Here is a 25,190-nt window from a genome sequence, read left to right on the forward strand (position 1 = left end):
TTTTAGACTCCGGAACTGTCTACTGGGTGGCTGATATTTAGCCAAGCAAGGGGCACTGGGGTCAGAAAGATCTGGCTCTGAACCCGCCCCTGCACTTGACGTGAGCCCCTGATCTTCCTTGGAGGTTTTCTCATCTAGATCGTGGGGAGCAATGGTGCCGCACCTCCTCTGAAGCGTGAATGAGGCCATGTGGACAAAGGCCTCGGCACTGTGCAAACCCTACAAACACTCATTCTTTTTAGCGAAGACTTTTTAGTTGAGTGCTAATTATTTTAATAATCAGGTGGACTGACTTCTTCTGTTAAAATATATATATATAGTCAGAGCCTGGGCAACATAGTGAGACCCCCACCTCTACCAACACTTTTTTAAAGAATTAGCTGGGCATGGTTGCACACTTGTGTTCCCAGCTACTCAGAGGCTGAGGCAGGGTTGCTTGAGCTTGGGAAGTTGAGGCTGCAGTGGGCTACGATCGCAGCACTGAACTTCAGCCTGGGTGACAGAGCAAGACCTTGTCTCAAAAAAAATTTTTTTTTTTAAGAGAAAATACAGTTTACCCTCCGCATTCATGGGCACTGCATCCATGGATTCAACCAGCCAAGGATGGAAAATATTTGGAAAAATAATGCATCTGTACTGAACTTGTATGGGGTTTTTCCTTCTCATTGTTCCCTAAACAATGCAGTGTAACAGCCATTAGCATAGTGCTTACGTTGTATTAGGGATTATAAGTAATCCAGAGATGATCTACAGTATATGGGATGGTATGTTTAGGTTATATGCAAACACTGTATCATTTTATGTCAGGGACTCAAGCATCCATGACATCTGAGGGGGTCCTGAAACTCAACCCTTGCAGATACCGAGGGACAGCTGTACTGTGTTTTGTTTGGTATGTTTTGAGACAGAGTGTTACTCTGTTGCTCAGGCTGGAGTGCAGTAGAAAGATCATAGCTCACTGCAGCCTCTACTTCCTGGGCTCAAACCATCCTCCCACCTCAGCCTCCTGACTAGCTGGCACTACAGGCATGTAGCATCACATTCGCTAATTTTTTTATTTATTTATTTTTTTATTTTAGAAGAGACAACATCTCGCTATGTTATCCAGGCTGGTCTCAAACTCCTGAGCTCAAGCGATCCTCCCACCTCAGCCTCCCAAGGTACTGGGATTACAGGCGTGAGCCACCACACCCGGCCAGACACTATACTGTTAAAGTTCAATTTTCTGGCTGGGCGCAGTGGCTCACTCCTGTAATCTCAGCATTTTGGAATGCTGAGGTGGGCAGATCACAAGATCAGGAGATTGAGACCATCCTGGTTAACATGGTGAAACCTTGTCTCTACTAAAAATATATAAAAAAAAAAATTAGCTGAGTGTGGTGGTGGGTACCTGTAGCCCCAGCTACTCAGGAGGCTGAGGCAGGAGAATCGCTTGAACCCGGAAGGCGGAGCTTGCAGTGAACCAAGATCGCGCCACTGCACTCCAGCCTGGGTGACAGAGCAAGACTCTGTCTCCAAAAAAAAAAAGTTCAGTTTTCTTTGAAGAATCTTGACATGGAGAAAAAGCCCTGCCACATAAGTAGATCATCTACAAAGCGGAACTCAGATGGGTTTGAGTCCCACCTCTGCCACTGACAGTGCCTCGGTTTCTTCATCTGTAAATTGGGTGCAGTGATAGTCCCAGCATTACAGCATTGTTGTGAGATGGTGTTAATTTGTGGAAAGTGCTTCCAGCTGTGCCTGGGCTCCTAGGAGGGTCTCCACCAAGCAGGGCAGCTCAGGTCCGGTAGGGTTAGAACTCGCTCTAACCCGTGGGGCTTGTGTGTGTGTTTGTGGTTCTAGCGCCCAGACTCCAACTCTTCCCCTGCTCACCACGGGGGCCAGCTATACTGCACAGCCCACTCCTGGGATGGACCCCGCCGCAAACCCGGCCTTTCCCCCAGCTGCCCCAGCAGGGTACAGTGGATACCAGCCCCACTCCAGCCAGGAGTTCACCTACGGCAGCCGACCCCAGGAGCCCGTCCCCACGACCACCACCATGGCTACCTACCAGGTATCCAGTCCTTTCTTTGACCAGCATTGCCGGGAAACGTAGATCGCCCTGCGTGGGTGAGAGCGGTGGGCTCCCCGCAGCTACTCCTTCTCCCAGGCCTCTTAACCGTGATCCTTCCTTCGGGACCCTTCTGCTGGCATTATGGACCTGCGGTGGGGAGAAATCAGGGCAGAGTCGCTTCCAAAAGAATCCACTGCTCTCGGGGACAGGCCGCATGCATACCTCCACATCAGGGCAGTGGGGACAGTGACAGCACAGAGCTTTGTCCCAGCCTCAGCAGTGACTATGAAGGAGGACAAGGGTCACCTGGGTTGGAGGACCCCTCCCTGGCCAGGACAGATGGCCTCAGTCTCCTGGCCCCAGAGAGACCAGGACTCACCCCCTCTTCCCCACGCTCTGGGTTCCTGCCTTTCTAAGAGGGTGTCTGTGGCATGTGGGGCACAGCTGGGTGGTGACAATCCCACCTTCCCAACCAAGGCACTCAGGCTGCAGACCCAGCCACTGTGTTCCCACTTGATGACGCAAAGATGTCCCCCATGACCATGCTCCAACTCCCCAGCCCTGCCGCCTGCACCTCGTCCCCAGGTCGTGTCGGTCAACGGCATCAGAGGCCACCTGTCACCCGAGCTCAGCACCCACCTGACCCCACCCTCTTCCTCCCTCTCCGTTTCCTTGCTAAGGCCTCGGGGGCTTCTCCCTGCAAACCCACCCTCTCCTGCCACACCCAGCGTCCTCTTGTAAATCGCAGTCGGACTCTTGGAAATCAGTGTCAGCTCCATGAGAGCTGCTGTGTCAGCCACATCCCCTGCCCCCTGCCCCTGGGCCAGGGCCTGGTCTTGGGCAGATGCTTAGGAGCCAGCGCTGCGGGAAGGACTAAATGCAGAGTGCAGTGTGGCCAGGGCGCGTTGCACCTGCCACCTGAGCTGCTCTCCTGCGGAAACCCCCACATAGGACAGTTACAGCTACGGACAGTCGGTGGCTGCCAGGAGCTACGAGGACAGGCCGTACTTCCAGCCTCCTGCCCTCCAGCCTGGGCGCATGACAGCCACAGACTCCTGCCAGCCAGGTGAGCCATCTGCAGGGTCGGGGCTGCGGACGAGGAGACATTCCCTGAAGCACAGGAAAACCTTGGGAAAGTTACATCTTTTTTTTTTTTTTTTTTTTTTTTTTTTGAGACAGAGTCTTGCTCTGTTGCCCAGGCTGGAGTGCAGTGGCGCAATCTCGGCTCACTGCAATCTCCGCCTATCGGGTTCATGTCATTCTCCTGCCTCAATCTCCCAAGTAGCTGGGACTACAGGTGCCCGCAACCATGCCCGGCTAATTTTTTGTATTTTTAGTAGAGATGGGGTTTCACAGTATTAGCCAGGATAGTCTCGATCTCCTGACCTCGTGATCCCCCCGCCTTGGCCTCCCAAAGTGCTGGGATTACAGGCATGAGCCACCATGCCCAGCCTGAAAGTTATATCTTTTCTTTCTTTCTTTTTTTTTTTTTTTTTTTTTTGAGATGGAGTGTCGTCTATTGCCCAGGCTGGAGTAGAGGGGTGTGATCTCAGCTCACTGCACCCTCCGCCTCCCGGGTTCAAACGATCCTCCTGCCTCAGCCTCCCAAGTAGCTGGGACTAGAGGTGCGCGTCACCATGCCTGGCTAATTTTTTGTATTTTTAGTAGAAACAGGGTTTCACCATGTTAGGCTGGTATTGAACTCCTGACCTCAGGTGATCTGCCTGCCTCAGCCTCCCAAAGTGCTGGGATTACAGGTGTGAGCCACTGCACTGGTGAAAGTTACATCTCAACCATCCTAGAGGTGGCGCAAGGTAGTTCATGCCTGTAATCCCAACACTTTAGGAGGCCCAAACAAGGTGCGAGAATTGCTTGAGCCTAGGAGTTCGAGACCAGCCTGGGCAACATAGTAAGACCCTGTCTCTACAAAAAATGCAAAACAGTTAGCTAGGCATGGTGGTGTGCACATATAGTCCCAGCTACCCAGGAGGCTGAGATAGGAGGTTCGCCTGAGCCCAGGAACTAAGCTGCAGTGAGCTGTGATTGCACCACTGCACTCCAGCCTGGACAGCAGAGCGAGACCCTGTCTCTAAAAAAAAAAAAAACAAAATAAAGGCTAGTGGCTCACACCTGTAATCCCAGCACTTTGGGAGGCTGAGGTGGGCAGATCACAAGGTCAAGTGATCAAGACCATCCTGGCCAACATGGTGAAACCCCCGTCTGTACTAAAAATAGAAAAATTAGCCGGGCGTGGTGGCGCATGCTTGTAATCCCAGCTATTCGGGAGGCTGAGGCAGGAGAATTACTTGAACCTGGGAAGCAGAGGTTGCAGTAAGCCAAGATCGCGCCACTGCACTCCAGCCTGGGCGACAGCGAGACTCTGTCTCAATAATAATAATAATAATAATAATAATAATAATAATAAAAACATCCTAGATTTGCAGGTGAGCCTCAGGGCTGGCTGCTCAGATGGGCCCTGGGATCTCTGCCAGGTGTGGGCCTATGAATGAGGGAAAGTGAGAACCTAAAATGCAGCTAACATTTTTTCCAAGGAAGCTTTCCCCGGGTGGCAGGAGGTGAGCTCTGTGGGTGAAGGAGCCGGAGACATGGAGGAGCCCTCCTCCCCCACGGCAGGAGGGAGAAGCTGGGCTCTAGAAAGGAGAGGTGGGAACAAGGTCACCCGCTAGTCCCTGCCCGGACCTGGCCCTAGGCTCTGACCTCTGGTCCCGGCTTAAGCATCTAGCGTTTCCAGCCAGTTGAGCCCGGGGTCCATCCGCAGGTGAGGGGCAGTGGGGTGGGGGCTGGCTCTGCAGAGGGCCTGTGCCTGTCCCCTAGGGACCCAAGAGGCCTGCAGGCAGCCCAGCCCCCATGGCGGTCACAGCTGCGCTCAGCCCCCACAACAGGCGCCCAGAGTGGAGGCCGGACAGCCAGCCAGCGCCCTGTCCTCGGGATACACCTACCCCACGGCGACAGGCGTCCAGCCCGAGTCCTCGGTGTCCATCGTGACCTCCTACCCCGCGCCCTCCTACGATCCCACCTGCACCGCCTATACGGGTAAGACCAGCGTTCCTTGCCCAGGCGGTCGGTCCGTCGGCCTCCGCTTCATCTCCCCCCCGACTCACTGTTTTCTCTCCTCCTTAGCACCAAGCTACCCGAGCTATGACGCATCGGTGTACTCCGCCGCCAGCCCTTTCTATCCTCCAGCGCAGCCCCCGCCTCCCCCGGGACCCCTGCAGCAGCTGCCCCCGCCGCCCACGCCCGCAGGCTCTGGAAGCAGCCCCAGGGCCGACTCGAAGCCGCCGCTTCCCAGCAAACTGCCGAGACCCAAGGCCGGGCCCAGGCAGCTCCAGCTTCACTACTGCGACATCTGCAAGATCAGCTGCGCGGGCCCCCAGGTCAGTCGCCCTCCCGCCGTGGGCGGGACCTCTCTGTTCCTAAGGTCTGAACCCGAATTTGGGCGCCCGGGGGTCAGGGTCGCTGCCTGCTGAAAAAAGGTCCAGTGTTAAACTTGCATGGTGTATGCATGTGCCTGTGTGTGCAAGCGCTTGTGTGTGTGTGCGTGTGTGAGTGCAAGGGTGCGTATGTGTGCGTCTGTGAGTGCAAGGGTGCGTATGTGTGCGTGTGTGCAAGTGTGTGTGTGTTTATGCTTGTGTATATGTGTGCCTATGTGTGTGCAAACGGGAGTGTGCGTGTATGTGTGCGTGCATGTGTGCGCGTGTGTGCCTGCGTGTGTATGTGTGTGCCTGCGCCTGTGTGTGGGTGCACGTGTGCTTGTGTGTGGCAGTGTTTGTCTGGGACACACGTGAAAGACTCTACCAAACAAACGCGCTTGAGGTTTTAAAGCTTGCAGATCACCCCACAGAGATCGTGGGCTCGTTTCCTGGAAAGATAATCAGACCCTAGAGCTCTATCTTTGCAAAACACACACCCTGATCTTTTGTTTTGAATGCTCTGAAAGCAAGCTCTGGACCGCGAGAGACCGCGGAGTCTCTGGAGAGGTGTGAGATGGCTCAGGACACCCTATCAGGACCCCCAACCCAGCTGGGGATGGGGAGCCCGGCCCTGCTCGGGACCCCTCCTGCCACAGATCACCCTTTCCCTGTCTCAGGCGCTTTGCCCCGGCAGCTCTCCACTGCATCTCATGCTAGGAGAGACCCTGGCCTTCTTTGCAGAGTGCTGGGATACAAGTTTGAGGTGTTTGTTTTTGTGTGTGTGTGTGGTTTTTTTTTTTTTTGGAGACAGGGGGTCTCGCTCTGTTGCTGAGGCTAGAGTGCAGTGGTGCAATCAGAGCTCACTACAGCCTCCACCTCCTGAGTTCAGGTCCTCCTCTCAGCCTTCCAAGTAGCTGAGACAGGTACGAACCACCATGCCCAGTTAATTATTTTTATTTTCAGTAGAGATGGGGTCTCACTATGTTGCCCAGGCTGGTCTCGAACTCCTAACCTCAAGGAATCCTCCTGCCTCAGCCTCGCATAGTGCCAGGATGACAAGCTGAGTCCCTGCACCAGGCCCATGTGGGTTATTTAATCCTTATATCTGCCTTGTGGCTACCATCTCTGTGTGGCAGACAAAATCCCAGAGGTTCAGAAAGGGTCAGTACTTTGAGGAACTCAGAGTCAGTTTTAGTGACCCAGGCAGAAATCAAACCAAGATGTGTTGAAGCCCATGTGGCTAGTTATTCCAGAATACGCCAAAAGTGCGCACAGACAGCCTATTGGCCGGACGCGGCGGCTCGTGCCTGTAATCCCAGCACTTTGCAAGGCTGAGGCAGGAGGATTGCCTGAGATCAGGAGTTCGACACCAGCCTGGCCAACATGGTGAAAACCCGTCTCGACTGAAATACAAAAATTAGCCGGGCACGGTGGCGGGCGCCTGTAGTCCCAGCTACTTGGGAGGCTGAGGCAGGAGAATGGCGTGAACCTGGGAGGCGGAGGTTGCAGTGAGCTGAGATTGCCCCACTGCATTCCAACCTGGGCGACAGTGAGATTCCATCTAAAAAAAAAAGATTCCTAGGCCGGGCGCGGTGGCTCAAGCCTGTAATCCCAGCATCTTTGGGAGGCCGATGGGCTGGATCACGAGGTCAGGGAGATCAGACCATCCTGGCTAACACGGTGAAACCCCATCTCTACTAAAAAATACCAAAACTAGCTCGGGCGAGGTGGCGGCACCTGTAGTCCCAGCTACTCGGGAGGCTGAGGCAGGAGAATGGCGGAACCCGAAGGCGTGAGCTTGCAGTGAGCTGAGATCCCGCCACTGTACTCCAGCCTTAAGTGACAGAGCGAGACTGGCTCAAAAAAAAAAAAAAAAAAAAAAAAAAAAGATTCCCAAGTTCTAGAGAGCATACATACAGTAAAATGTGTGCCTCTCCCACATCCTATTTTTCTTCCCTAAAACCAGACGATGTCACTGAGTTCCTAAGCGCTAAGCCGGTGGCCTGCAGGGGAGGGGGCAGTGTCCAGTGTGCCCCAGTATTTTCAGGGGCACTTTTCAGTCTGCAGAACGTTCATTCTTGGCATTGTCAGGGCGTCTGGGTTTCGTGGCCCACCTGCCACGTCTTGTCTGTGGTGGGCTTCGTTTCCGGATTTTAAGCAGCACACCCAGGATTCCGCCTGAGGGCTTGGCTGTCGCTTCCCCAGATGCAATCAGCTATTTTGGGCCCAGGAGTACTGGATGCGTAGGCCTGTGACTCACGGTAGCTTCCCCCGGGTGGAGCCCCTGTGTCTATTAGCAGTTTCCTAAGACGGAAGTGTACATGACTGTCCTTCGGGCAGCAGGTGCCCTTGCTTGGTTTCCGAGGTTGAATTCTGCAAAGTCAGAATTTTCTGTATACAGCAGCCCCTGAAAGGAACGCGTGATGCGTGGAGCATGCTTTCCTAAGAAACTCCTTGAGTTTCAGAAGAAGGGAGAAGCCTTATGTCTAGCAGTCTGAGCCTGTGGGTTTGTTACGTGGGCTTCATGAAGGGACGCTTGAATTAGCCAGGCGTGGTGGCGGGCACCTGTAGTCCCAGCTACTTGGGAGGCTGAGGCAGGAGAACCGCTTGAACCCAGGAGGTAGAGGTTGCACTGAGCTGAGATAGCGCCACTGCACTCCAGCCTGGGTGACAGGGCATAACCTTGTCTCAAAAAAAAAAAAAAAAAAAAAAAAAAATTCGAGAAGTCTATAGTAAGAAGATAGGCTGGGCGTGGTGGTGTGCTCCTGTCATCCCAGCACTTTGGGGGGCCAAAGCAGGTGGATACTTGAGGTCAGGAGTTCAAGACCAGCTTGGCCAACATAGTGAAACCCCGTCTCTACTAAAAATACAAAAATTAGCTGGGTGTGGTGGCACACGCCTGTAGTCCCACCTACTTGGGAGGCTGAGGACGGAGAATCACTTGAACCCAGGAGGCGGAGGTTGCAGTGAGCTGAGATTGCGCCACTGCACACCAGCCTGGGCAACAGAGCGAGACTGTCTCAAAAAATAAAAAATAAAAATAAGAAGAATAAAGGGACACTTGAACCTCCGTGGCACCAGGGGATGGAGGGCTGGGGACAGTGGGCGTCTGTTACCACCGAGTTCCTGCGTGCTAAGCTGGGGGCCTGCAGGGGAGGGGTCGTGGCCAGTGTGCAAACCCCCACTCACGCTGCCTCTCACCCCTTGCTGCAGACCTACCGGGAACATCTGGGAGGGCAGAAGCACAGAAAGAAGGAGGCGGCCCAGAAGACAGGCGTGCAGCCCAACGGGAGCCCGCGCGGGGTGCAGGCGCAGCTACATTGTGACCTGTGCGCCGTGTCCTGCACTGGGGCAGACGCCTACACGGCCCACATCCGGGGAGCCAAGCACCAGAAGGTACGGCCCCACCCATCCCAGGCTCTGCCACCCCTGGGGAGGAGGCCCCCAGGTCAGCACTTAGGACCCACAGAGATGCCTGTTGAGATCAGAGGGAGCCCGGAGAAGCTTCCCCAAGTGGAGCGCGCCCAAGGGCCGGCTGCCCAGGCCCATGCGTCCTCATCTTCAAGGATCCAAACTCCTTTCCAGTCATTTTATCTTATTTTTCATTTTATTGTGTTTTCTAAATGAGACAAAATCTCACTCTGTCCCCCAGGCTGGAGTGCAGTGGTGTGACCTCGGCTCACTGCAAACTCTGCTTCCTGGGTTCAAGCAATTCTCATGCCTCAGCCCCTCGAGTAGCTGGGATTACAGGCACCCACCGCCGCACCTGGCTAATTTTTGTATTTTTAGTAGAGACGGGGTTTTACCTTGTTGGCCAGGCTGGTCTGGAACTCTTGAGCTCAAGTGATCCGTCTGCCTCAGCCCCCCAAAGTGCTGGGATTACAGGTGTGAGCCACTGCACCTGGACTCCTTTTGACTTATAAAAGGGGTTCCTCCTCATTGCACAAAAACATGAAGTGGCCGAGACACTCACACCCAGACTTCCAAGAAAGCTTGGCATTCAGGCGTGGCGACGGACAGGGCTTGCCTTGTGATGAGATCCGACGCTGTGTTCCCTTTGGGGTCTTGCTCTTCACACTCGCTGCTGTAATAATCACTGTTCTCCTGTGGCCTTAAAAGGCCTGGGTTAGGCCGGGCACGGTGGCTCATGCCTGTAATCCCAGCACTTTGGGAGGCCGAGGCGAGTGGGTCACGTGAGGTCGGGAGTCTGAGACCAGCCTGGCCAACATGGTGAAACCCTGTCTCTACTAAAAAATACAAAAATTAGCTGGGCATGGGGGTGCACGCCTGTAACCTCAGCTATTCAGGAGGCTGAGGCAGGAGAATTGCTTGAACCCGGTAGGTGGAGGTTGCAGTGAGCTGAGATCTCACCACTGCACTCCAGCCTGTGTGACAGAGCAAGGCTCGGTCTCAAAAAAAAAGAAAAAAGGCCTGGATTATGTCAAATTCGGCTGGGAGGGGACGGAGTCCCCACCTGAGGGCAGGGAGGGGAACAGCTGGCTTGTGCTGTAGCCCGGGCTGTCAGGCTGAGCCACCCTGGGAGGCCTGGCCGAGGACCTGGCTTCTTTCCCTCAGCTGCCTGAAGGCTCATCCAGGGCCTCATTCCCTGGCTCGGCTCAGGACAGCTTGCTGAGGGCCTGTGTGAACCCACAGGGGAAAGAGGAATGCGCAGGGAGGCATGGAGGAGGGAAGGAGGGGGGCAGAGAAACGGGGGAAGGAGACTCACTGGCCTGGGGACCGGAGAGCTAGGGGCCGGTGGGGCAGAGCTGCAGGCATCACCCCCACAGGCTGGGGCTTGGTCTGGGGGTTAGGCAGGCCCTGCCCCCATTGTGGGGTCGGGGGTTACAGGGCAGGTCTTGTGCAGCGCGTGTCAGAGACTCGGAGCTGGCAAATGTGTCTGAGATGGTCCCCAGCACACACCGCGGCCCTGTGCACACGACACCTTTGCCAGAAGCGCCTTGCATCCGGAGGGGCTGAGAATAGGGCATGGCCAGAATACGGACGTGACCACGTGCACACGCGCGTGCAGAACGTGGGTGTCCGTCCAGGGACACATGCACACCCACCATCCGTCCACACATGCTGAGTCCCGGGCAGTCGGGGGCACTAGGATGGGGCTTGGGAGGTTGAGACGCCCCATCTGGCAGCCCACGTGGTGGAAGAGGAGGAAGAGCGTCCACGTGAGCCGGTGAGCCACGTGCTCACATGTCAGAGGAGTGTCACCGCGCTAGAGGACTCACAAGCACGTGTGCAAGGCAGGAGGCCACCTGGGAAGGGCCTTCTGGAGTGGGTGATATCCAGAGCGCAGGAGGAGAGAAGAGGCGGGGTCCCCGGGACCAGCCCACCCACACTCCCGCTGCCCGCCCGCACTCCCGCTGCCCGCCCGCACTCCCGCTGCCCACCCACACTCCCGCTGCCCGCCCGTGGAGGCGCTTCCTGCCTCTTGAAAAGGCCATCAGGCTGGGAGCGGCCCTCACACAGGAGCCCGGCTCTGTCTGTTGCAGGTCTTCAAGCTGCACACCAAACTGGGGAAGCCCATTCCCACCCTGGAGCCTGCACCGGCCGCAGAGAGCACCCCCGGGGTGGAGGCCAAGCCCACATCTGCCACTGGCCCCAGCGTGTGTGCCCCGAGCAGGCCAGCACTGACCAAGAGACCCGTGGCCTTGAAGGCCTCATGCCAGGGTATGTGTGTCTGCGTGCGTGTTCGCGTACCCACGGGAGCCCTGGCCACCCTGCCCAGTGAACATTTCGTGAGAAAATCGACCATCCAGTTGGTTTTCGTCACGTCCTCCGGGGGGTGGTGTGGGGTTTGGTTTGAGATGGAGCCTCGCTCTGTCATCCAGGCTGGAGTGCGGTGGTGCCATCTCAGCTCGCTGCAACCTCTGCCTCCCGGGTTCAAGCGATTCTTCTGCCTCAGCCTCCCAAGTAGCTGGGACTACAGGCGCCCCCCACCACACCCGGCAAATTTTTGTATTTTTCGTAGAGACAGGGTCTCACCATGTTGGCCAGGCTGGTCTCGAACTCCTGATCTCAAGTGATCCACTATCCTCGGCCTCCCAAAGTGCTGGGATCACAGGCATAAGCCACCGTGCCCGGCCTCTTCCAGCAGAATTTGGGCTGGTGCTGGGTGCTGGGGTTCACTGGAAGCCCTCGCCCTGCACCTAGCGGGTTCCCTGGGCTGCCACCTCGACTCTGCTCCCCTGTGCACCCTGGTGGTCACAGTGAACAAACTGGGCTCAGAACCAGAGTTATGTGGGTACCACAAAATGAAGGTGGAATCCTTGCGCCCCTCTGCCTGTGACCCTACCTTCCCTGCGTGCAAAGCCCCAGCTGTCAGAGGTGGCCCGCGTTAACCAGGATTAAATGCCAGGCATCCGCTCACTGCTTTGTGTGCATTGCTTCACTTTACCTCCATGACAACTCTTTTTTCCGTGGTTTGTTTTGTTTCTGAGACAGTCTCACTGGGTCACCCAGGCTGCAGTGCAGAGGTGCGATCATAGCTCACTGCAGCCTCCACCTCCTGGGCTCAAGCGATCCTCCCAGCTCAGCCTCCTGAGTAGCTAGGACTACAGGTGTGCACCACCACATCCCACTACTTTTTGTGTGTGTGTGTATATATATATATATATATATATATATATTTTTTTTTTGTTTTGTTTTGTTTTGTTTTGTAGCGATGGAGTTCTGCTATGTTGCCCAGGCTGGTCAGAAACTCCTAGGCTTAAGCGATCCTCCCGCCTCGGCCTCCCACAGCCCTGGGTTTACAGGCATGAGCCACTGTGCCCAGCCCACAACCCATTTAAGACAATGTTGTCACCAGTCCCAATGTGTAGATGGAAAAGCCGTAAACGATGGAGGTGGAGTTGGAACCCGGGTCTGTCTAAGAGTCTCTGCCCTGGACCACCGTGCTGTGCGTGGGCAGGGGCTGAGGGAGCCGCATTCTGTTTTTAACCTCAGCAGCCTTGGTTCTTGAATAGCAACATGATTTTGAAGATCAAACCATCAAGTCATTCTGATAACAAAGATACTTGTCTCACCCGAGGCTCCATAATTTTGCCTAACGGGGGTAGGTTAAGTATGAGCCTTGGTCCGCCTGATACTTCATCGTCTATTAACTGTGGATTTTGTGCTGTCGGTGGGTTCCTCAAGCGAGGACCTAAATCCAGGACGTCCCCACTGACGGATTGAAACTGGCCTCGGTTTCTTGGCTGGGTCACACGCAGGCATGAAAGGGAGAGCGAGGTCGCTGCCCGGGGCCATTCCCCCCGACATCACAGGAGGCAGCGCCTGGGGTCTGGGTGGCTCTCTACCCCATGCCACCTGGCTGGTTCGCAGCCACAGTGCTTTCTCCTGGAACAGGGTGTCAGTGACATGGTTTTTCTCCTCAGGGCCTCCTGAGCTGCAGATAGCAGGCTGCCGACCCCAGAGGGGGAGAACAGCCCAACCCAAATCAGAGGGTCCTGGAGCACCCGCCCAAGGAGGCTCGGAGGAAGCTCCCCTGGGCTGCTCTGATGCGCAGCCAGTGGGCCCAGAATATGTGGAGGAGGTAAGCCGAGGCTGTCAAGCCCTGGTCAGGGAAGGACTTTCCCATGGGTCAGGCTTCGAGACGTCACCCGGCTTCTCCCAGTGGGATTTACAGACCCATCCCCGTTCCCGAGCTGCACAGGCCAGACCTCCATAGACCAAACCCCGTTCAAGACCTGCTTGACACTTTGGGTGCCAGATTTCGGATACCAACAGGAAATGAATATGGCCTCGTGAGGGCCAGAGACAGGCCGAGGCATTCCCAACAGGGAATCTGTCTGGAAGGTGGAAGGGCTCCGGGCGGTAGAAAGCTCCCCGGGAGGTTGGAGGCCCTTCCATCCAGCTCCTTTCCTGGGCCTGGGGGATCTTGGGACTTGCCAAAGCCAGGCTAGTGAGCAGTGGAGCCAAGCTCCCGGGCCAGGTCTGCCAGTTCCCGGGCCAGCGGCAGTTCAGACCCTGGTTGGCCTTGCGCGTGCCAAAGAGGCGGGGCTGGGTTTCCTCTGCCTTGACTGCAGGCCTGGGATTCTTTTTTTTTTTTTTTTTTTTTTTTTTTTGAGACGGAGTCTCGCGCTGTCGCCCGGGCTGGAGTGCAGTGGCTGGATCTCTGCTCACTGCAAGCTCCGCCTCCCGGGTTTGCGCCATTCTCCTGCCTCAGCCTCCTGAGTAGCTGGGACTACAGGCGCCCGCCACCTCGCCCGGCTAGTTTTTTGTATTTTTTAGTAGAGACGGGGTTTCACTGTGTTAGCCAAGATGGTCTCGATCTCCTGACCTCATGATCCGCCCGTCTCGGCCTCCCAAAGTGCTGGGATTACAGGCTTGAGCCACCGCGCCCGGCCAAAGGCCTGGGATTCTTTAAGAGATAGGGTCTTGCTCTGTCACTGAGGCTGGAGTGCAGTGGTGCCATCATGGCTCACTACAACCTCAAACTTCTGAGCTCAATCAATCCTCCCACCTCAGTCTCCTGAGTAGCTGGGACTACAGGCGTGAGCCACCACTCCCAGCTAATTTTTTTATTTTTATTATTATTTTTTTGTAGAGATGGGGTCTCACTATGTTGACCAGGCTGGTCTTGAACTCTTGGGCTCAAGCAATCCTCCCGTCTCCCATGGTGGTGCATGCCTGTGGTCCCAGCTACTCGGGAGGCTGAGGTGGGAGGATCGCTTGAGCCCAGGAGTTTGAGGCTGCAGTGAGCCGAGATGGAGCCACTACCGTCCAGCCTGGGTAACACAGCAAGACCCTGTCTCTGAAAATACATACATACATAAAATGACCAGCAAGGAGGAAGGCTCCGCAGCGACCTGGCGTTGGTAGCATCTCACATCCCCCCGGCCTCGTGCCTGGTGTGCGTGCGGCTGTTTTGTGTCTCAGGTGTGCAGCGAGGAAGGGCGAGTGCTTCGCTTCCAGTGTAAGCTGTGTGAGTGCAGTTTCAACGACCTTAACGCCAAGGACCTGCACGTGAGGGGACGGCGGCACCGGCTGCAGTACCGGGTGCGTCCAGCAGGGGGAGCCCCGACACCCGTCCGGGGTGTGCTCGGCCCTGGCCGGCGCTGGGAGGCCTCTGGTCGGGCCTCTTCTGCCCGTGTGATCCCATGAACTTAAGAGGGTGGGGTGATTTTCTGTGTTTTCAAAGTCTTGCTCCACGTCTCAACAGTGTATCTTGGGTCGGGTGCGGTGGCGCACACCTGTCATCCCAGAACTTTGGGAGGCCAAGGTGGGCGGATCATTTGAGGTCAGGAGTTAGAGATCAGCCTGGCCAACATAGTGACATCTTTACTAAAAATACAAACATTAGCCAGATGTGGTGGCACGCACCTGTTATCCCAGCTACTCAGGAGGCTGAGGCAGGAGAATGGCGTGAACCTGGGAGGCGGAGGTTGTAATGAGCCAAGACCACACCACGGCACGTGGGCCTGGGAGACAAGAGCCAGACTCCGTCTCCAAAAAAAAAAAAAAAAGGCTTTGGGAGATTTCAGCCCAACAGTTCTAGTCTCTGGGCCTCTCCCTGCACCCCAAGACCCTCCCGGCATCCCTGTCTAAGGCAAGGTCCCTACTCTCAGAGCCTTGCCTCTCCTTTCCAGAAGAAAGTGAACCCAGACCTTCCCATTGCCACGGAGCCCAGCAGCCGGGCTCGGAAGCTCCTGGAGGAGCGGATGAGGAAGCAGCGGCACCTGGCGGAGGAGCGGCTGGAGCAACTGCGGCGCTGGCACGTGGAGAGGAGGTGCCCGGCTGCGGGTCTTGGCAAGGGGGCCTGCTGAGGGAGGGCAGGTCCAGCGTGGAACCAGACGCCCGCCGCTGCAGATTATGGGGATCCCCCGTGTGAGCTCTCAGGCAGTGGGGGGAGTCGGGTGCCCAGGCAGTGGGCACGTCCTGGTGTGGGAGCGAGAGAGGGTTCCAGAGCAGACAGGCAAAGGCACAGTGGTGTGCAGACCTGACATGTGGGTGCCAGGCGCCTCTGCAGACGCAGGGACACTGCCTGCCAACTCACTGGACCGCACGGCTCTAGAGGCACCTGGTGACCTGTGTCCCCCGACCCCTGTGTCCCCTGACTCCTAGTGTCCCTATGTACCCTGACACCTCGTGTCCTCTGTGACCCCTTACCCCTGGTGTCCTCTGTGTCCCCTTACCCCTGGTGGCCCCGGGTCCCCTGACCCCTGGTGTCCCTGTGTACCCTGACCCCTAGTGTCCCCTGTGACTCCTTACCCCCGGTGTCCCCTGTGTCTCCCTGACCCCCGGTGTCCCCTGGGTCCCCCGACCCCTGGTGTCCTCTGTGACCCCTTACCCCCAGTGTCCCCTGGGTCCCCTTGCCCCCTGGCATCCTCTGTGTCCCCTGACCTTTGTGTCCCCTGTATCCCCGACCTCTGGTGTGCCTTGTGACCCCTGACCCCTGGAGTCCCCTGTGTTTTCCTGACCCCTGGTGTCCCCCTGACCCCTGGTGTGCCCTGTGACCCCCTGACCCCTGATGCCCCTGCGTTCCCTGAACCCTGGTGTCCCCTGACTCTGGTGTCCCTGTGTCCCCTGGTGTCTCTGTGTCTCCTGACCCTTGGTATCCCCTGAGTCCCCTTGATCCCTGGAGTCCCCTGTGTCCCCCTGATCTCCTAGTGTCCCCTCATCCCCAGTGTCTCCTGTGTCCCCTTAACCCCCGGTGTCCCAGTGTCCCTGACCTCTGGAGTCCCCTGTGTCCATCCCAGAGCATTTTCTGATGTAACATCTGATTCTGGTGTGTCCAGCAGCAGCAGGTCTGCATTGGGAAGGGGACCAGGACTTCCTGAAGGCTGCGGCTGCCCAGGCTGGGCCTCTTTTGCCTAAGGGGTGTTTCGTTCCCCCCAACACCAGCCTTCCCAGCCTCAGTCTTCTGTGCATACTGCAGGCGCCCATGCAGTGCAGCGGAGCCCCAGCAAAAGCTTCGGCCCTGCCTTCCTTGCTGGGAGCATGAGGCCCCAGCGTCTCTGATGTGCCCCCAGCTCAGGGCCGCTGCTGGCCTGACCATGCTCTGTCCTGTCTCGGTCCTGCAGGCGGCTGGAGGAGGAGCCTTCCCAGGACATGCCGCCCCACGCACCATCCGACTGGGCCCACTCTCTGCTCATGGGCAGGCCGGAGCCACCTACCAGCGCCCAACTCCAGGTAGGTACAGCTTCCTGTGTGTGCAAATGTGGGCAACCTCACACCCCCCGGGGCAGCGGACACCTCCTTAGGAGGACCTGACCTCCCCACACTCCCATATAGTACTCAGGGGATGGGGCTCCACGGCCCGGACCCCCTCACTCCACAGATGGGAGCCCCAGCGCCCCAGCCCCTACCGTTGGGCCACAGAGAACCCTTCTGCTTCCTGGAGCCCCGGGTGGTCGCCTCCCTTGGGGAGCCTCGTGCCTCTGTGGCTACTACTGTCTCTTCTCAGAGGAACCTGTCCCCGCGGCCCGAGTGTCCAGGTTCAATGGGAACCTCTTTTTTTGAGACAGAGTCTCACTTGTCACCCAGGCTGGAGTGTAGTGGTGCAATCTTGGCTCACTACAACCTCTGCCTCCTGGGTTTAAGCAATTCTCATGCCTCAGCCTCCCAAGTAACTGGGACTGTGGGCGCCTGCCACTATGCCGGGCTCTCTTGTATTTTTAGTAGAGATGGGGTTTCACCATGTTGCCCAGGCTGGTCTGGAACTCCTGGCCTCAGGTGATCCTCAGCCTCCCTAAGTGCTAGGATTATAGGCATGAGCCACCGCGCCCAGCCTCAATGAGAACCTCAGATTTGCACCTTGCTGTGAGAAAGGGGTTTCCAGGCTGACTCAAAAGCCTCTGGTCTGGAAATTTAAAAGTATGGCCAAAGGTGGCGGAGGTTCCCCCCTATTCCTTCGCTCAGACCCAAGCTTCCTGCAGCCATCAGGGGCAGCCCCAGGCACTTCCCTGTTCCCCACCCCGGGGCTCTCTGTGTGTACTGGATTCTCACCTGGCTGTGCTGCTGCCTGGTAACCCGGCTGGCCACGGCCACCTGCCCCCACCTGCCCGCCTGTCCAGCACTCCCCAAGGGACCCCACAGCCCAGCCTTGACACGTGCGGCCTCTCCCCACAGCCCGGGCGGCGGCCGGCATCCAGCGACGACCGGCACGTCATGTGCAAGCACGCCACCATCTACCCCACGGAGCAGGAGCTCCTCGCCGTGCAGAGGGCCGTGTCCCACGCCGAGCGGGCCCTCAAGCTGGTGTCTGACACGCTGGCCGAGGAGGACCAGGGCAGCGGAGAGGAAGAGGGCGGCAAGCGCAGGTCATTGGAGATCCCCTTCCCCGGGGCCCAGCTCTCAGCCAGGACAGAGGTCAGCTCCTCGGGACGAGACCCTGCAGGAACCCCCAGCTCTGATGGGCCCTCAGCCCTCGGTGGCCCGCGGCAGCTTTCCAGCCCTGGGAGGGGGAAGTTCCCCAGGTCTCAGAGCTTCTTGGCACCAAACGAGGCTGGTTTGCAGCGGGTGGTCCATGCGGTTCTAATGCCTCTGCGTTCCCTTTTGCTGTTGAAGGCGCATCTAAAAACGTCGTTCATGAGGGACTGACAGTCTCTGTAAACCTCAGTTTCCTCATCGGCAGAAGGAAGCTAAGCGTGATTCTGAACAGACTTCTCCGCCTTGGGGAGTAGTTGAGTAATCAGAGTGGTTTGTGTCACTGAGCACCCGTGTGAATCAGCTCCAAACCCCTGTGACTCTTAGGAAGCGAGAAGGTCCCTACGTCGTCTAAGTAATTGCCATGTTGTTGCTTTTTTTTTTTTTTTTTTTTTTTTTTTTGAGACAGAGTCTCGCTCTGTCGCCCAGGCTGGAGTGCAGTGGCCGGATCTCAGCTCACTGCAACCTCCACCTCCCAGGCTTACGCCATTCTCCTGCCTCAGCCTCCTGAGTAGCTGGGACTACAGGCGCCCGCCACCACGCCCGGCTAGTTTTTTAAAAATATTTTTTAGTAGAGATGGGGTTTCACCGTGTTAGCCAGGATGGTCTCGATCTCCTGACCTCGTGATCTGCCCGTCTCGGCCTCCCAAAGTGCTGGGATTACAGGCTTGAGCCACCGCGCCCGGTCTAGGTTTGTGAATTTTCTTAACCCCCGTGAAGCAAAGGCAGAATGCAGCCTTGCTTTCTGTCCTCTCTTGAACCATGTGGAGCCGAAACAACAGGGTGACAGAGTCCGTGAACGCTGGAGCCATCAGACCTCACAGGGCGGGCCTGGGGCTTAGCGTTTGCTCATGGGGAAGGAAAACGTGGGTTTGGCCACTCGTCCCGGCTACTCCGACGCATGCCCGGTGACAGCACCACCAAGATGGATCTCACGGTGTCTCATTTCATCCCGCAAGCGCCTCCCACAGAGTCGCCTGGTCCCATTTCATGGATGAGGATGCCGAGGCACAGAGGGGCTCTGCAAATGGCAGGGTCCCTGTCGCTCAGGAGCGAGGCAGCTGGGGTACCCCGCGTCTCTCCACTGACGGCTCACGTCTGTGGCTTTGTCCCCACAGCAGCGTTGCCCCCCCGGCTCGGGTCCTGAAAGGCGTCATGCGGGTGGGCATCCTGGCGAAAGGCCTCCTCCTGCGTGGGGACAGGAACGTGCGCCTCGCTCTGCTCTGTTCCAAGAAGCCCACGCACAGCCTGCTGCGGAGGATCGCCCAGCAGCTGCCCCGGCAGCTCCAGGTAAGGTCAGGACCCCGCCCATCGCTGCTCCAGGCATCTGGCTGCCAGCCCTCTCCCCGCAGTGAACCTCTGTTACTAAACGACTTTAAGATACAAGAAGCATTAAGCCAGGCACAGCGGCTCACATCCAGAATCCCAGCACTTTGGGAGGCTGAGGGGGGTGGATCACTTGAAGTCAGGAGTTTGAAACCAGCCTGCCCAACATGGTGAAACCCCATCTCTACTAAAAATACAGAAATTAGCCAGGCCTGGTGGCTCATGCCTGTAATCCCAGCTACGTGGGAGGCTGAAGTGAGAGAATCACTTGAACCCAGGAGGCGGAGGTTGTACTGAGTTGAGATTGCGCTGCTGCACTGCAGCCTGGGCGACAGAGCGAGACTCCGTCTCAAAAAAAAAAAAAGTAAATGATGATTAAAGCTGCACAGAAAACATTTGCAGCGATGATGACTAGGAAGCCGTAAGAAAAGGCAAAAACCCAATTTCAATTTTAGGGCTGTGAGATGTCAACTGAACTTTTTCCTCTAGAGAATTTTCATATACTCTTCTCACACTGGAGGATTTAAATTGATCATCTTAGGTTTAAAAAGAAAAATCGGGCTGGGAATGGTGGTTCATGCCTGTAATCCCAACACTTTGGGAGGCTGAGGCGGTTGGATCACCTGAGGTCAGGAGTTCAAGACCAACCTGGCCATCATAGTAAAACCGTGTCTCTACTGAAAATAGAAAAATTAGCCGGGCATGGTAGTGGGCACCTGTAATCCCAGCTACTCAGGAGGCTGAGGCAGGGGAACCATTTGAGCCCTGGAGGCAGAGGTTGCAGTGAGCAGAGATCGTGCCACTGCACTCTAGCCTGGGCCACAGAGTAAGACTCTGTCTCAAAAAAAAAAAGAAAGAAAGAAAGAAAGAAAAGAAAGAAAAATGAAAAATTAGTCCCCAGAGTCATTCCTTCTTCCTGAGCGTCTGTCACCATCCCTGGGATAACTCAGCCTTACTCCTTTGACTTTTCCAGTGGACACTGGATGCCCAGGGGATGGGCAGCGCCTGGTCAGGGAGACAGTGTTCCCCATAGAAGGACCAGCACCTGCAGAGGCCAAAAGCAGGAGGCCCAGAGCAAGGAGGGGTGGGCATGAGGGAATGAGGGGGCGCCTGGATCAAGCTGGGCCTGAAGGCCATACCAGGAGCTAGGATTGCATTCTCAGGGAAGTGGGGAGGCGGGAGGGTTTTGAGCAGGGGAGTGACATGCTCTGACTTCCATGATGGCGTCTCACATTTCCTGCACACCTACAACATGTCAGTGGCTACAGCGTGACAGATACAGCCCCTGCTTTCTGGAAGACTTGCAGCCCGGTGGCAGAGACAATAACTGAGTACCATGAGAATGGCTAAGGCTATGGGGAAGCTGGCAGCCTCCACCCCAGTCATGTCAACAGAGCCCCTGGGGGCTGACTTGCAGCAGGGAGGCCCTGAGAAGGGAAGGGATGGAAGATCAGGGAGAGAGGGGAGAGAGGTGGGTTTCAGGTGGGAGGCCAGGCTCAGGTGTGAGCACAGGCCGCATGGAGGGTGATGACCATGGACAGGAAGAGCAGACTGTGACACAGACCTCTTGAACTATGTCCTTCCGACAGGAGATGGTGGCATCTCATTAGTTTTAATTTACTCCTCCCTGACTATGGGGTAATGTGTGTCATTGTGTAAAAAGGGCCATTTGTGTTTCTTTTTCTGCCAAGTATCTGTTCCTTCACTCACCAATTTTTTATTGGATTGCTGATCTTCTTGTTATTGAATTATAGGTGTTCTTTACATATGGAGGCTCCTTATATCACAGGGTCTGTTGTCTGTACATATCTCTACATGTGTGTGCTCCTGGAGGTCTGCAGCTGTGTCTTGGTCACTTGGAGGTTTCAGACACAGGGCACAGGGCCTGGCACCCAGGCAGCAAGTGTGGGAGACCCGACAGGATTAACTTACACACACCAACCACGTCCTGGCTGATTTACACATGAATCTGGGCTGCAGTAAGGTGGCCTTGTGTTGTATTTATCCCTCCCAGATGGTGACCGAGGATGAGTATGAGGTCTCCTCTGACCCTGAAGCCAACATTGTCATCTCCTCCTGCGAGGAGCCCAGGATGCAGGTCACCGTATCCATCACCTCACCCCTGATGCGAGAGGACCCCTCCACAGACCCAGGTGCGGCCCAGCCCTTCCTTCCAACCACTGTCCCCCACACGCTTCCCGAGGGCGCTCCCCACACCCAGGCCTGGGGCAGTGTCCGCCTCTGCGCTGAGCAGGAAATGCCACAGCAGCCACACTCCAGCACTGGTGTCCCCCCGAGGATTCCATGGGTCACACAAGAGCTGGGTCTCCGGGCAGCAGAGGAGGCGAGTCGGTGACAGCGTCAGACGGGCTTAGAGCCTGGCTGCAGGGGCCGTGCTCGGGCAAGTGACACCGTGTCCCCTCTCTTGCCCTGACCCAGGGCTGGCACCTGCTTCTCCGGCCCTGGCGACACCAGCCCCAGCGGCAATAGACAGGTCTGAGCCATTTCCCCCGGGTCACAGTAGAAGCTCAGTTTGACTCTGTCCGTCAGTCACCGTGGTCCCAGTACCACTGATTAGGAACCTGGGGGATCGGGGGGCTTAAAGCCAGACCTGCCAGGCCTGGGAGGATGAGTGAGGGGCTCGCCAGGCTGGGGGCAGCGAGGGTCTTGGCCAGCAGCCACAGCGGAGGCAGCCATTGGTAACACACTGCACGTCTTTGCTCCCGAAGTCTCAGCCAGCTGTGGAATCTTCCAGAACAGTCTCTAGGGCAGTTTTCCAAACTCTATCATCTTTCACCCCCTTTATAATCTTTTTTGGTCATAACCGAGGGCCATGACCTACTGAGGTTTCTCTTTCCCATCGATTTGGTATTTTTTGTTGGTTTGTTTTTTGAAACAGAGTCTTGCTCTGTCGCCCAGGCTGGAGTGCAGTGGCGCGATCTCGGCTCACTTCAACCTCCGCCACCTGGGTTCCAGCGACTCTCCTGCCTCAGCCCTCGAGTAGCTAGGACTACCGGTGTGCGCCACCACACCCAGTTAATTTTTTTGTATTTTTAGTAGAGATGGGGTTTCACCAGGTTGGCCAGGTTGGTCTCGAACTCCTGACCTCAGGTGATCTGCCCACCTCAGCCTCCTAAAGTGCTGGGATTACAGGCGTCAGCCACCACGCCCGGCCCAATTTGTTTTTTAAAGCTTCAGTTTTTTTTTTTTGTTTTTTTTTTTTTAAGAAGAGCCTTTGAATCATTAAATGGAAAGCCACGATTGGTCCTCGCAAATAGTCATCTAAAAACGTACAGTGTGGGGAAGACAGTGCCTTTCAGCGCTAGCCGAAGGCTCTGACACAAATGCGGAGGAGGCTGGGGAGTGGCGCCGTGGTGGGGGCGGGTTAAGGGTTGGCGGCCACTAGACAGCGGCTCTTTCCTGGCTTGGGTGGGTGATGAAGTGAGCGGAAATCCTGTGAGGACTGATCAGCGACCGAAGACCCGTGAGCCACCCCCCAGGAAACTGCACTTCCTGTCGGCCTTTTCCTGCCCCCACTTCCCCTCCCCAGGCCCAGCGTGGTGGGTGGGAGGTGAGCTTCTAAAACTCCCTTTCTAGGTCAGGCACAGCAGCCCACCTCTCTAATCCCAGCACTTTTGGAGGTCGAAGTGGGAGGATCGCTTGAGCCCAGAAATTTGAGACCAGCCTGGGCAACGTAGTGAGACCCCATCTCTAAAAAAAGAAAATTTGGCCAGGCTCAGTGGCTCACACCTGTAATCCCAGCACTTTGGGAGGCCGACGCTGGCAGATCACCTGAGGTCAGGGGTTCGAGACCAGCCTGACCAACATGGTGAAACCTTATCACTACTAAAATTACAAAAATTAGCTGGGCATGGTAGCACATGCCTGTAGTCTCAGCTACTCAGGAGGTTGAGGCAGAATTGCTTGAACCCAAGAGGCGGAGGTTGCAGTGAGCCAAGATTGCGCCACTGCACTCTAGCCTGGGAGACAGAGCAAGACTCCATCAAAAAAAAAAAAAAAAAACAAAACCGTTCCTCATATATACCTCTGCCATTTCCCTCTCTGCCCCAAAGGAGTCATTTCCCTGACAGATCAGCGGGGATGGTTGTGAACCAGTGGGAAACCTGGGCACCATCCCCTAACCTAAATGAACCAGGCCCTCCCACAGTGTTGTATGTAATGAAATAAGAAAAATATCCTGTTTTGGTTTTTGGTGTGTCACTGTAGTCCAGGCTGGAGCGCAGTGGTGCAGTCATAGCTCACTGCAGCCTCGACCTCCCGGGCTCCAGCAGTCCTCCCGCCTCAGCCTCCCCATTGGCTGGGACCACAGGTGTGTGCCATCATGCCCGGCTAATTTTATTTTTTGTGGAGACAGGGTCTCGCCATGTCGCCCAGGCTGATCTCAAACTCCTGGGCTCAAACAATCCTCTTGCCTCAGCCTCCCAAAGTGCTTGGGATTCCAGGAATGAACCACTGTTTTCCAGTTGAGAAAAATATTCTTTTTTTTTCTTTTTTTATCTTTTTTGAGATACAGTCTCACTCTGTCGCACAGGCTGGAGTGCAGTGGCACGATATTGGCTCACTGCAACTTCCACCTCCCGAGACCAAGCAATTCTCCTGCCTCAGCCTCCCGAGGAGCTGGGATTACAGGCGTGCACCACCATGCCCAGCTAATCTTTGTATTTTTAGTAGAGACAGGGTTTCGATATGTTGACCAGGCTGGTCTTGAACTCCTGACCTCATGATCCGCCCACCTTGGCCACCCAAAGTGCTGGGATTACAGGTGTGAGCCACCGCGCCCAACCGAGAAAAATATTCTTGAAGGAAAATAATAACCCGGGACGGAAAAGGGACCCACATCTCTCCCAGACTCTGGGGCCATTGTCGTCAACAACAGGACGTGTTGAAATCTGACCCACTTTCTCCCTTTTCATGATGCATGTGGAAGTTTCTAGAAATCTGGCTTAATTCCTAGTTTCCCATCTTCACCCTCATCGGCTAAGCGAGAGCGTCAGGGCTGAAATCCCTCAGTAGCAGTAGGTAAGCTCAGAACTTCCCAGATGATGACTTTTCCAGGAACGGTTTGTCTGGTCCTCACTGTGTCTTAGCAGGACAATCTGGGAGGAACCCTCATTCCCCAGATGGATAAAACGAGGCCTAAAGGATTGAGACCAGGCGTGGTGGCTCACGCCTGTAATCCCAGCACTCTGGAAGGCCGAGGTGGGAGGATCACCTGAGGTCAAGAGTTCAAGACCAGCCTGGCCAACATGGTGAAACCCCGTTTCTACTAAAAATGTAACAATTAGCCAGATGTGGTGGCGGGCACCTGTAATCTCAGCTACTTGGGAGGCTGAGGCAGGAGAATCACTTGAACCCAGGAAATGGAGGTTGCAGTGAGCCAAGATCGTGCCACTGCACTCCAGCCTGGGTGACAGAGTGAGACTCTGTCTCAAAAAAGAAAGGATTGAGGGACCCAAACCAAGCCCCTCACCCCGTCGGCAGCAGAGCGGGATAAGGTGCCTTCCCCGCACACCTTGAGGTTTTTCTTCTAGAAGGCGTGGAGAAGCCTCAGGCTGACCCAGGTGATGTCCTGAGCTCCGAGAAGTGCCTCGAGTCCCTGGCCGCCCTCCGTCATGCCCGGTGGTTTCAGGTCAGGGGGGCAGGGGTGGAGCAGGGGGAGAGGGGTGACTTTGAGGAACGTGTCTCAGAGGCACCAGCCTGAGCCGGCGTGGCCGCCTCAGCTTCATGGGCTCCCAGCGCAGACCAGGACGCCCTCCATCAGCTTCCTGGCTGACAACCAACGCTGGCTCCTGGCTGATGAGGTCAGGAAACGTGGAAGGAGTGGGTGCTGTCCTGGGGGTGGGGACGCTGCCGTCCCGTGGCCACTCAATGGCCTGGTGGCACCGGACTCATCTGGAAGTGGACTCTGCTTCCACTTGCCACCTTAGAGGTCGCCAGGGCTCCCCATTGTCCTCCCCGGGGTTCATGCTCACGACGCC

The 25,190-nt window shown here is 56.2% G+C and overlaps 1 protein-coding gene across 6 annotated transcripts in view; it reads left to right on the forward strand.

Annotated features, from left to right (window-relative positions):
• Positions 1 to 25,190, forward strand: part of ZFR2 (zinc finger RNA binding protein 2) — a 67,216-nt gene that overhangs the window by 35,324 nt on the left and 6,702 nt on the right. For 3 of the 6 annotated variants that reach the window (XR_004180417.1, XM_031660116.1, XM_031660112.1), the window contains exons 2-15: positions 1,843 to 2,053; positions 3,005 to 3,119; positions 4,889 to 5,107; positions 5,195 to 5,448; positions 8,698 to 8,880; positions 10,989 to 11,166; positions 12,873 to 13,030; positions 14,377 to 14,496; positions 15,087 to 15,226; positions 16,521 to 16,629; positions 17,569 to 17,759; positions 18,984 to 19,155; positions 21,206 to 21,344; positions 24,744 to 24,841. Coding sequence is in view for 5 of the 6 variants with exons in the window: in XM_031660116.1 (XP_031515976.1) it covers positions 1,843 to 2,053; positions 3,005 to 3,119; positions 4,889 to 5,107; positions 5,195 to 5,448; positions 8,698 to 8,880; positions 10,989 to 11,166; positions 12,873 to 13,030; positions 14,377 to 14,496; positions 15,087 to 15,226; positions 16,521 to 16,629; positions 17,569 to 17,759; positions 18,984 to 19,155; positions 21,206 to 21,344; positions 24,744 to 24,841 (2,287 nt within the window). In the remaining variant the exon portion in view is untranslated. The remainder of the gene's footprint in view (positions 1 to 1,842; positions 2,054 to 3,004; positions 3,120 to 4,888; positions 5,108 to 5,194; positions 5,449 to 8,697; positions 8,881 to 10,988; positions 11,167 to 12,872; positions 13,031 to 14,376; positions 14,497 to 15,086; positions 15,227 to 16,520; positions 16,630 to 17,568; positions 17,760 to 18,983; positions 19,156 to 21,205; positions 21,345 to 24,743; positions 24,842 to 25,190) is intronic. The other 3 variants (XM_031660117.1, XM_031660113.1, XM_031660114.1) reach the window with 2 other exon arrangements.

The sequence above is a fragment of the Papio anubis genome, chromosome 20, assembly GCF_008728515.1.
Source record: "Papio anubis isolate 15944 chromosome 20, Panubis1.0, whole genome shotgun sequence".
In the NCBI taxonomy this organism is placed as follows: domain Eukaryota; kingdom Metazoa; phylum Chordata; class Mammalia; order Primates; family Cercopithecidae; genus Papio; species Papio anubis.